Below are 12,885 nucleotides of genomic sequence, written 5' to 3'. Positions count from 1 at the left end.
GGCAAAGTACTTGGTGTGAATGCGGCTATTGAGTACCATTGTGTTTTTTTTAACCAAATATATTGCAGAGGGGCGTGGCCAGCAGCAGCTCATTAGCATTTAAAATTACAGACACAGAATCAGAACTTTTGAAACAGTGAACAATGAATCCAAACACTTCACAGACATGTTTTGTATATATATGAGACCTATAATATATTGATGAAAAATACTAAATAGGGGACCATTAAAATAAAGCTTTATTTTCATTTACTAATTAAAGGTCTCATGTCATGCTTTTCCGGTTATTACCCGTCCCCTTGTGTGTTATGTAGCTTCTTATGCATGTAAACGGTCTGCAGAGTCACAAACCCTCAAAGTACACCCTGTAGCGAGTAAAACTCTAACACAGAACAGACCTGTCTATGCTGCCCCAGAACGCCTCGTTGGAGATTTCTCTTTTTCCATTTGTTTGCTTCCTGGGTTCTGTGACGTGTGAAAACCCAAATCAACAACAAATGACCGGATTGGCCCAAATGGACCAATCCGCTGAGCACCTCACACACCAGGATCCCTTGGCTAACTAACAGGGAATCCCCATTGACTTGCATAGAGCTCCCTGAACGCTGGTAATAGACGAGTTGGGATCGTGGAGAAGTGCTCTCTGCAGACCCATTCTCACAGCGTTAGAAACCTTTTTCTTACTCAATATCAAGCCACACTTATTATTTTTACTTCGGCTGTGAGTGTTTGTGTGTGCTCAGGATGAGTTTAACTTGTTCTCGCTGTATCGAAACCTGTCGACTCCTCGCAGCAACGAGCCTCGCAATGTCCCGACCAATCAGAGCACACTGGGCTCACAGGGAGGGGGGGGGGGGGGGGGGGGGGTGCCGTTTAGGACAGAGAGTGAATACACACTATACAGAGGTGCTGTATGAGAAACCAATGTGATTTTGGAAAATTACACAATTTAAATCTATTCTAGTAGACCTCAACAAAGGAAATATGATCAGTAGAAATGGCCATGACATGGGACCTTTAAAGGAGTGGTTATTCTACTTAGATCTATGGTCTGATTACATTTTTCTTGATAACAATTTAGCAATGTTTGAAAAGCAGAACTTTAAACAGGACTGTTTAGTGTGACAGCAGCTCATCCATCAGCCGCGGGACGAAGAGAGCTCAGTAAATACCTTCCAAAGCGTTTCACTGGAGCAATGAGCTTAATAAAGATGTCAATTTATTTTATTGATTCGCTTTACATCGCCATCCGTGAAACTACAGAAACAAGAGCCCGTCAGCCTCGTGGTGGATTTACGGCCGCATGATAATCAGACACACACATGCAGCAGGAAAATTGTTTTCATTCCCGTCACTTAACCACCCGGTGTGTAATGTCTTCACTCACACACACGCCAAGTGATTTACGAGGCTGCGGCTCAGTACATCACTATTCATATCTTCTTTGGTGTTGATAAAGATTGTATTTGTTGATGGAGTGTTCCTTGATTGGACTCACAAGGGAAACCTGATATGAATCAACACAAAGACAAGGCTTATAGTATTAGATGGAATATTGGAAGCAATATAATTAATTTAACCACAGAATGATGCTTCTGAAACCCTTTACATTTTTAAATAATGTATAAAAGTGAATTGTTGTTGCAATGGGACTGCTATGCCAGTGAGCTTTTGATTACAACATTGTGAAAAGAGGCGAGCATGACTTGATTACTTTCACATTGCTTTCTCTAAATTGGATTTTAACATTCATTTTCATTAATGTAAGAGTCAAGAGTTGCGGGAATAATGTTCGTCTTAATGTTAGCATTTTAATATTAGCTTATTAGGCTGTAGCGCAGTGGACTAGTGTGTTGGTGTTTGGATCAGGGGAGCACAGGTTCAAACCCCACTGCAGTCAGCATGTTGTTGTGTCCCTGTGACACTTCACCCAAAAGTTGGTGAATGTTCTCTAAATGTTGCATGTGCTGTCAAGTTGGTGAAGATGTCTCCTCATTTGCATGCGTCATTATTTATGTTTTTATATTTCATTGCTGAAGCTGCAGCATGTTCATTCTAATGGAAATGTTTTGGGCCGTTGTAGCACATTTGAACCTGTTGGCCACCGTATATAAATGGCATCAAATTGCTTTAATCTCCGCTTTCACTCCAGCACAACAACTGTGACACACTGACAAACAAAAGAATAACACCAGGGTTTAGTATTTATTCCTGCAAGTCCATTTACAAAGCCAGGCCATTTAACCCTGCGAGCATTAGCATAAAAAACAATCTCTCCAAGTGAGGTCCATCTGCCTGTTGGACGGCTAACAAGAATCTGGCGGACAACATTCGGGGCTGTGACACAGCAGATTTACACAATCAACACAAGTCCCCTAATCCAGCCGAACATGCTCCAAAGCTGCTTAATATTTGAACCGAGCAGACGCAGCGTGAATTTGAAGCATTGAGCACCTCGTGTTGCTCGCGGTGAAACCTGCTGATGTCAGTTTTTTAAACAGGATAGAGAATAAATGCTTGAACTCTGATATGAAAAGTGTTGAGAGCACCAAAAATAGAGTGGAAGAAAAGTCTCTAAAGTTGATCCTCGCTGACATCCCTTCCCACATCCTCCCAACGGTCTATATGTGCTACATTATCTTTGGGAATACAGTGTGTCCCTTAACATCGAATACTCTTTTTCATACCGTGTAAAACTTTTGTAACCGTTGCACATTTCATCAACACTTTTGTACGTTCCTGCTCAAATTGCATCTTCTTAAAAAGGGGCCCAATTCAGCTTTTGGGGGTTTTCAATTGTTCTATAGGTTTGTGTGCATGTTAATGGTCTCACAAATTATGTATCCCTTGTATATAGACTTTTATGGCACTACTTATATTCTATTTAATTGTATTTACTTGCACTATTGTATCTGTTTTATTGTGTTGCACTGTTGGAGGAGCCTGGGACCTAAGATTTTCATACACATAACTGTTAGGGAATAATTTGCTTAGGTATTCAACCTTTGACACAGTTCATCATTTTCTCCTCTCAATGTCTCCTTTCCCATGGCATAGGTCTACAGCCTTGGGTATCGCTGCTATCTCTCTTAAGGAGGGGCAGCTTGGGCACATTGTTGTTGCCAGTCTGTGACAGAGCACAAGCTGACATGAGGTAGTTTACTGTTCAGGGACGTAGGTTCCCTGGTGCACATTCTTTCCTATGGACGACAGCTCTAGTTAGATTCAGGGTCAATAATTGTTTAGTCTCACTGATAAAGAATGTTGATTATTACACTCTGAACTAGTTAAAACCTGGAACTACAGAAAGAGTTCTTCAGAATTGGTTTGGCAACCGCTGTGTCAACTCGTGACACACCACCTGTTTTGTCAATTCTCCGGCCATAACTCCAAATAAACCGTCAGTGTTTGCCATCAAAGCTCCAGCTCTCCTCGTGTCTCTTTGAGTCCTGACTCTCCATTGCTACAGAAGTTTCCCCCACAATAACTACACTGTAGCTACGTGCGAATGACAATAAAAGCCTAACCCTAACCCTATCTTGCAAAGGCTAAAACCCCTGTGTTCCCTCCAAAGGGAGTTTCTCCCCCACACACACCCAAATGACATAGCTATAGACATCTTCGGGATATTCAAGCCCCTCGATTAACCACAAAGCGTTGTTCAGAACAAAAAGCTTTCTTTGCAAATTAAGTAAATGTTTTGAGAAGTTATTCAGAGTTGCCTGATTTGTGCTGACTATAAATGTGATGATCTCATCGCTGCGTCCCTGCTCGGGTTATTCCAATGTAAGCACTTGGAGACATTTCAATCTCTGCTTAAAATGGATTAACAACTTTTTCTGTCAAATTTCCTGTCCATGGCGCTGTTGGATTTCAAAGTAAGGGCAGGGCTAATTCGGAGGAGCTTGAACACTGTGTTTGATTTCTAACACAACCTCAGGCTTTGATTTTTGATTATCGTTTGAAAGTCAACATTAAAAGTTGTAGTAAGGATCTGGCAGCAAATCAAGGCTAACTTTATGAGAATTCTTTTAATCAAGCTAATTAGAATTTCTGTCCATTCCCAGCTGGGCAAACTTGCTCTAAAAGGATGCAGGTCACAACATTAATGGTGGGGAACAAAATCATATCAGCTCTTACACATTTTTCTCCCTATACTTTCTTAGAAACACAGCCAGCACATCTGTGTGAGTACATTAAGTTACAGCAGGACGCAACAACGCTCCTTTGATGTTAATTAGCACAGGGCAAAATATGGATAGGGGGGGGGATGAGATCAATAACGTCTAAAAATATCTGTCTTAATTGGGAAACCAGCTTCAAAGAACATTTCTGTCTGCTTTGAGACCTGTGTCAAATACTGTACACAGTTTTTTTGTAAAGTTTAAGTTGACATTAAGTTTTTTCTTTTCGAGTGTAAAACCTTTGTCAAAGATTTTACACCCGAAAAGAAGGGAGCCTCATTCGGCTGTGAGTGTGAATACAGATGGAGCTGTAGTAAATGGTGTTCGGGCCACATTCTCCACCCACATTCCGGTGGTTACAGTACATCACACACACTCACACACAAAACTGTGTTTTGTGAATCATTGTTCATCATCAAGGAAGTCGCAAGCATGGAGTCAACTGAGGGTTACGTGAAGCATCAGCTGGGCTTACCCCACATCGACCACTTGATCGCTGTGCTCTGTTTTGTTGCCGTTGTTTATAAGTTGACAATGTTGCTCGCCCAAAGAAGAGCTGCGATGCAAAGTATGGAATTGTTTCCAGGACCACCGTCGCACTGGCTCTTTAGACATCTGAAGGAGGTAATGTGTATAATGACTGTGCAGTGACGCAGAAGCAAGTGCAAGAAGCAAGTCATAATAATAATGTATTAATAATAATAGAATCAGAAACAGGTTCATTGTCAAGTAGGGTTAGAACATGTTTCAAATGGGGGGTGCTGCGGAGATGACACCAGGGCTGGTTCTGACCAATTTGCTGCTCTAGGCAAGATTTTTGCTGGTTCATTTATATCTTATTTTACCAGTTAACATTTATGTATTTATCCATAATTTTTAATCTCTCCAGTTTTAAAGGATATTGTTGGTTTACTGTCCTATAGTATACATTGGAATGATTTCAAACCTGTTTTTATTTATCCTAATAATTATAAAGGTGTACCTTGGAAATATTTGTTTACATAAATTGTGATAAAACCGTTTGAGACACACTGAGATAACTTAGATTAAAGTGAACTATCTAAACACTCAGTCCTTTACCTCACTGAACCTCTCAGGGCAAATGTAACATGTTACCGGGGTGGTAACACTTTATTTTGATAGTCCATAGTTAACACTCTATAAGTCATCAGTTGACATTTAGTAGCATGTCAACAGTGCATCAGTTGACATGTATCATTTGACATTCAACAGCACCGTTCAAGCCGACAAGTAACATGTTTTTTGCAACAGCTTATTAACCAATATTCAACCTTACTATCTGTAGATTGTGTCAACATCTTCAAAATTGACTATCAACTACTCAAAATCAATCTGTCAGTTGAAAGTCAACAGGATCATTTTGACTATCTATTGATAATCTGTTGAGAGTCAAGATGTCAACTAAAGATTACATTAAGCATTAGTTGATGATCAACAGATAAGCAACTTTAGAGTTTAGTTGACTATCTGTTAATCATCAACTAATGCTTAATGTAATAGTCAACTAAACTCTATTGAATATCGGTTAATAACCTGTTGCAAAAAACATGTTGACAGTCAACAGACACTTTTTGTAAAATCTATAGATCAACACTTGAGATGTACCTTATATTCTACTGGCAGTTAGTTAAATGCATGTTACTTGTCTATTGAAACAGTGTTGATGAATTAACTATGGACTATCAAAATAAAGTATTACCTTATTGGTGTTATTTAATTTGGGTTGTCCCTGATTTGAACTTATTTACATTTATTTAAGTAACAATTTGGATGCAATTAAGGCTTAAACTTAGCAGTTGAGTATTAGTTTATAGAGCATCACAACTCAGGGGATCACGTTGTCCTCTTCAGGCTCCAGAATATTGGTTAAGCTTAACCTATGTATTTATGTTTTTACTTTCAGTTTAAACAGGATGGGTCAGACTTGAAAAAGATTCTGAAATGGGGACAGCAGTACCCTTATGCTTTCCCGATATGGTTTGGTCCCTTTGTTTGTTTCCTCAACATTCACCATCCAGACTATGTGAAAACTATATTGACATCTACAGGTGTGTGAGCCATTGTTTTATACAGTATATTTACTGAAGTCATAAACCTTTACAAAGTAGCAGTTAAGTCAAATTCATCTTTTGACAATGCTTTTTACTACGTCCTATAGACTCATATTGGTTTATTATCTGAATTTCAATAAACAAAGGTCAATGTAACATAATCTGTTTTTGTTTGTTTCGTAACAGAGCCAAAAGATGATATGATATATACTTTTGCTAAGCCTTGGATGGGTAAGATTGCTTTTACTTTCTCCTACAGCATATTTTGGCTTACTGCACAGTATTTCCTGTTAAGCTGCTTCCCTCGCTGACACATACTGCCTCTGTCTGTCTTCAGGTGATGGCTTATTGGTGTCTGAAGGTCAGAAGTGGTTTCGCCACAGAAGGCTCTTGACCCCAGGTTTCCATTATAAAGTTTTGAAACCCTACGTAAATCTGATGTCAGACTCTGTTAAAACCATGCTGGTACGTTAATGACAGTTTTTTTGCCAAGTTACATTTCACATATTGTACAAGGAAAATGCTTTTGTGTAAAGAGCTATCATAAGTAGTCAATGGTGAAGTGATATGGAGGAAATATAGGCTTATCTTTCCAGATGCTGCAGCTATTTTGTGTCAAAGTTGTTCCAGTTAAGTGTGTTGAAGTTTTTTCCACGTCCTGCAGAGACCTCACATCTGTTCTTTCACTGTTGTCAGGACAAATGGGAGAGGTATGCACAAACCAATGAGTCCTTTGAATTGTTTAACCACGTGAGCCTTATGACACTGGATAGCATCATGAAGTGTGCGTTCAGCTACAACAGCAACTGTCAGACCGAGAGGCGAGTCCATACAAACGTTTTCCCGCCGCCATTCACAATTACAGGTTTATGTTCTCAGTTGTCTGAACTGTTTGTCTACGTTTCTTATTTCAGCGGAACAAATGAATACATCAAGGCAGTGTATGAGATCAGTAATTTGATCAACCTGCGGTTCAGTACGTTTCCATACCACAATGACCTCATTTTCTACCTCAGCCCACATGGCTTCAGACAAAGAAAAGCATGCAAGGTGGCTCACAGTCATACAGGTAAGACGTTCACAGATATTACCTTCAGGACCATCTAAAACTGAATTTAGCTTGCCCATACATCACAATTGTATAGGCTCTAAACTGTAGGTTTATGGTTGCTGCATTTTAAGAGTTACTGGGGATATGCTCATTCATTATTCTCTTATTTTGAAGGGGAAGTCATACGAAAGAGGAAAGAAGCACTCAAAGACGAGAACGAGCTGGATCGCGTACAGGGAAAGAGAAACGTGGACTTTCTGGACATCCTTCTCTTAGCGAGAGTACGTTATGTGCCATGTATTGAATTCACAAAACGAGACACTTCTGATCAATGAAAAAAAAAAACATACGTAAAAACTGCAATCGTCAAAGTAGTAAGCTCTCTATAGAGATAATGATTAATAATCATGAGAATTTTAGAAATGAGATATTTAAAGCATCAACAGTCTTAAAGTTGCCGCACATTTAAAAAGCGTAGTTGTATCATGTTTATAACCTGAGATGATCGGACACAAATATTATACTGTATGTGCTTAACCTGCAAGGGGCAAAACACTAGGGCAAAAGGAAACGTAGAAGCTTTTTCGAATGAGCATTGATATGCTGAGCATGAGGGCACTGGTACAAAGGCAACAGTCTGGTTATTTTACTCTTATGAGGGACTCTTGAGCAGCAACTTAAAAGTTATACATTTCTGTTGTGCACATATAACCAATATGACACAATAAGCGAATCAATGACACCTAGCTGACATTAGCTGTTTCTGTGCCAATTCCAATAGGCCTGCAATTTGTATGGTTTTTAATCATAGGTCTTTGGATTAGCAGTGTCACATTAAGACATAATATGTTGATTGGTAATGTTTTAAGTTTGCCTTTTATTTAAGGATGAGAACAAACAGGGTCTGTCAGATGAAGATATACAAGCAGAGGTGGACACCTTCATGTTTGCAGGCCATGACACTACAGCCAGTGCCATCTCCTTCATCCTCTACTCTCTGGCCTGCCACCCAGAGTACCAGAAGATGTGCCGGGATGAGGTCCTTCAAGCCCTGGATGGCAAACACACCATGGAGTGGTAGGCTTACATTTGGAAACAATGCCAATGTATGTCAGTGCTGCCAATTGTTGAACTAACACTTGTCTGTTTACTTTTTAGGGAGGATCTCAGTAAAATTCCATACACTACAATGTTCATAAAAGAGTCCCTCCGCCTTTACCCTCCGGTACCAGGAATGTCCAGAATCACCACCAAGACCATTACCTTTTTTGATGGAAGGACTTTGCCTGCAGGTTTGTCTTTAATGGTTATTTGCAGATGAATGTGAATAAAACACCATACAGTTGCATGCATCAAACGTTTATACCCTGCGGTAAAAGATAAAGATTAACTTTGAAAACAGTTATTTTTATTGAGTCAAGCTTGCACAAATGAACCTGTTAACCTTCACGGTTTGAATTATAGCAGCAGGTTTGCAAAATTGTCTCAAACATAATATATGAATTGTTTTCCCTGCACAATCTTATTACAAATACATTTTTGTTGTGCTCTTATTTGTAGGGAGTCGTATTGGAACAAGTGTGTATCCGCTTCACAGGAATGCAACTGTCTGGGAAATCCCTGAAGTAAGTAAAGAAGATCATTCTGTGGAAGTATTTTTAAACGTGTTAGCTCACATGTGCCCATAAAAGTAAACCTATGATACTTCTACATAAAATGTTTTAAAATCTTTTTTTTCATTTATTTGAATAGGGACAATGCACATTAATGAACACTTTAGACAAATAATGGAAATATGCCGGATGTTAGCTTTGAGCTAATTTCCATCCGTAGTCCCTCACATATCTTCATGTAAGAACATGACATTAGTAAACATAGCATTTCAGAAAACATGACGTTGGACGATGATTCTTTGTCTGTCAGTCTGCGACAATCTTAAATACTTCTTCTTTTGAGAATAGACCAACTTCAGGGCCACCACACAAGTGACAAAGTCATTAAATTAATGCAAACCCTATAGTGCGCCTACTGGTCCGAGATGTCAGCGTATCACAGAGTGACTCCTAGGAGCTAGCATGGTTTATTCACTCACTGTATTAGGGGTGTGCGTGAGCATGAACTCATTAAATGCTCATGGGAGAAATTAAGAAAAAGTGTGATTAATGCCACACTGTTGTTTGTTTTTCTATCTTGTGTCAACCCAGGTCTTTGACCCACTGCGTTTTCTCCCGGAGAACGTTTCCAAGAGGCCTCCTCACGCATTCGTGCCCTTCTCTGCTGGGCCAAGGTTTGTCCTCATATCATACCGTGCAGTGGCGGATTTAGGATTTTAGGAGATCCTAAATACTTTTTTTTTAAGTGAAACATCAGGGGCTTTTCAGAAAACATCCGGGACTTGAGCCCAAGTAGCCACTCCCTAGCGCCACCACTGATACCGTGTAACGCTCACTAAAAATAGTGCTACAGCTAAGTTCACAACACATTACAAGAGCCCTGCAGTAAAAACATATTTGGCAAACACGAAAGGCTTACTGAAAGGCTGTTGCCATATCTTCTTGTCCAACCTATTCCAATATTATGTCAATCAAAAATATATATATCATTTGATATTGACTGTTCATCTGATTTCCATAACCTTAAGTGCTGTCTTCCTATATGATGTTACTTTAAAGCTTAATTGTCACCACATTCCTCTCATTGGTGCTGTGTTCCTCACTCAGAAACTGCATTGGTCAGAACTTTGCCATGAACGAGCTGAAAGTGTCCACAGCGCTGACACTGCAGAGATACCATCTGATCGAGGACTCGACGCAAACACCACAGATAATTCCTCGACTGGTGCTTCGTTCACTTAATGGCCTCCACATCAAAATAAAACCTGTAGACCCATGAGTGAAAATGGAAATAACTGTTAAAAAAAAACCCTGGGAAGTAAATGACTCATAAGGGAACTTCTTCTATTCTTCTTTGACTCAACTTTTAAACTAACAAAGAATCATAAACAGATACTAATGAAGTCATTAACTGTTAAGTATTTGTATCAAGTGTCTAATCATTATTTACAGTGTAACCTGTTTTAATGAGACATTTATCGCACTTTACAAATAAAAGGAAGTTTACTTTTGTGATTGCCAAAAGGAAAACCTAAGTAACATTTTTGTTTCATCATTTATAAATGCACCTCAACTGGTTTAGCTGAGCTTTGTACAGAGCACCTTGACATTATGTAAATGTGTTAATGGTAATGTTAGTGTGACCTTTAACAGGTCAGAGGCACTCTTATTGCATCCATCGATTTTTACCTCAGGAAAAACCGGATTGGAGTTATGCAAAACATTTAGCTTACCTTTGCTCTCATTCTGTGTAGGGTTTGAGTCGTCATACGATTAGCTGTCACTGTGCTGCAATCCCTACTCCGAAATATTATGTTACTACTTAAACGCCATCTAAATAATTGACAATGTAGAATGCTGTAAAATCGTTGTACTTAAAGAAAGTAGGTGTAATAGGCGCTTTCACACCGCACTACTTTTCCCCCAAAGGTTCATCAGAACTTAGTTCATGAGAACTCTTTAGTTCTCATGAACTAAGTACAGATCGCACCGGAATAAGTCCCTGGGGGAGGATTAAGCAAATAAAGCATGAAATGCAGAGCCGTATAATAGAAGACAGTGGGTGTTTCTCAATCTCGAGTAAAGCTGCTCCAGAGCCACTATTTCAAGCATGCTACTTCATCAAGTGCCGCCGAAGTACTGTTCTAATGTCCAGCATACTTGGAATTCTACCGAGTCCGGCGTACTTCGTTTGGAGAAATTTCGAAATTTCGTTTGTTCAATATGGTTCTTGAAATCCAAAAAAACACATCGTTTTTCTAGAACAGATTACAAATCGCCTGAAAATGGTACAAAGAAGTGGCAACATGTTTGACGAAGGTGTTGCGCTGGGAATGCAATCGAAGGTGAAACTTAAACTCGCTCCATTGCGGAGATATTCCCGCGAGAGTGCGGAAAACTGACATTAATTCACCAGCCCCCCCCCCCCCCCGCCAGTCTGGCACTGTTATTTTGGTGGTCGGGGGCTGAAAAGTTTGGGAACCCCTGCTTTAGTGTGTTACATACTGTAGGTTTTTGTCCATGTAAATGGTCTGCTCTGATTGGTTGGCCGGCCGGCTCTGTTGTGATTGATCAACTGCTTAGAAACTCCCTCTGGAGCGAACTTTGGGATTTTAGCATTAGCAGACCACTTACATGCACCTAAACCTATAGAACACACTACAGGAAAAGGAGAACCCGAACAAGTATAATAAGGGCCCTTAATATAACAGTTAGTGTTTAATGACGTCAGAGCGGACTCTTCTTCATGGAAAAGTAGGTGTTACGACCATACGTCATTGTTCGCATTATACCTTGTACCTTTCATACACTTACTGGCCTAGCTGATGTTCAAGTGACAGAAAAACTTAATTCCTACACTAAGCTGCATACACTTCCGATTGGCTGCAGTCGTATGAGGGTTTGAGATTTGAAAGACGGATTAGTCATGATTCAGTGACTGCAGGAAAATAACAGCCAAGTGCAATTGTGCGGTCTGAAAACACGTGTGAGTCAGCATGAGTTCAAGCATCCTTGCAAAAATGTTCCTTGAATAGCTTTTTCAGTGCAAAGTTACAGATGATTGTGACGAATAACAATGATTTTTGGGCGTCTTATTGAACATTTGATCTGCATTTATCTTTAGTGTTTTGAAAGTAATGATTCAAGTTTCTATAAGGGTTGCTTTAGATTGGACTTCAATTGAGTTTTAAAACTGTTATAAGTGCAATTGGCCTTTTTAAACACCAAATAGTTTCTACTGCAGGCCTTATCAATTTCATGAAATATGGCTGTGTTGCATTCAGGTGTTCTGTCCTCTGTTCGATGTCACTTAAAATAGAGCGTAACCACAAGAAAGTCACCAAAAATGTTGCCTACACAAAGAATAAACATTTTGAGTTTTCTCGACCATCATAACATGTGACCATTGATTGAGCAAAACATTATTATCTTAGAAGAGCTCGGGTACACTTTATTTTTTGTTTTCGGTTGTTTGGTTTTGTTTGTTTTATTCATTTTGGATATTTTAGTTATTTTTCTTATTCCAATGTTTGAATATTCTCAAGAATTAGCATCTATGAAATGCTTTATGGCGCTACAACATAATCATCTGTGACGTAGAATGGTCTTAAAACAAATTGATTTATCATGCAGGTGGAGAAGATTTGTCTTTGGTAATGTAGCTGAATGTGTTTTTGGTTGTTAGCCTGAAACAAAGTCTGTGGTTAACACAAGCTGAGGAGATTTTAACATTTTGTTCTACGACATAAAATACGTCCCTAAATACCCCACTGGATAATTTAAAAACTGCGGTTGCTTCTTCAGGCCCAACATTAGCCTCCTTTAGCTTAGTGTTGTTGATGTGAAGTCATGTGACCATGCTGTAGTTCCTTTATAGCCTCCTAACGTTCGCTTTTTACTTAAAAAATCATAAAGGTGATAATATGTAGAGATTATCCTGCTGAACAAAGCGTGTTGGTATCATA

The 12,885-nt window shown here is 39.3% G+C and overlaps 1 protein-coding gene across 1 annotated transcript; it reads left to right on the top strand.

The window, feature by feature from the left end:
- Nucleotides 1–4,616: 4,616 nt before the first annotated feature.
- Nucleotides 4,617–10,229, top strand: LOC307034952 (cytochrome P450 4B1-like; the record flags this gene model as incomplete). Its single annotated transcript, XM_079673874.1, has 11 exons — nucleotides 4,617–4,808; nucleotides 6,109–6,253; nucleotides 6,443–6,487; nucleotides 6,594–6,721; nucleotides 6,953–7,325; nucleotides 7,482–7,588; nucleotides 8,194–8,384; nucleotides 8,466–8,599; nucleotides 8,868–8,932; nucleotides 9,512–9,594; nucleotides 10,028–10,229. The coding sequence occupies 11 exons, from the start codon at nucleotides 4,617–4,619 to the stop codon at nucleotides 10,197–10,199; spliced, it is 1,635 nt and encodes a 544-aa protein (XP_079530000.1). The 3' UTR covers nucleotides 10,200–10,229.
- Between the last annotated feature and the right edge of the window lie 2,656 nt (nucleotides 10,230–12,885).

This window comes from Notothenia rossii, assembly GCF_949606895.1.
Source record: "Notothenia rossii genome assembly, chromosome: 4".
Taxonomy (NCBI): Eukaryota; Metazoa; Chordata; class Actinopteri; order Perciformes; family Nototheniidae; genus Notothenia; species Notothenia rossii.
The sequence above is the reverse complement of the archived record's forward strand: the minus strand, read 5'-3'. Positions and strand labels throughout refer to the sequence as shown.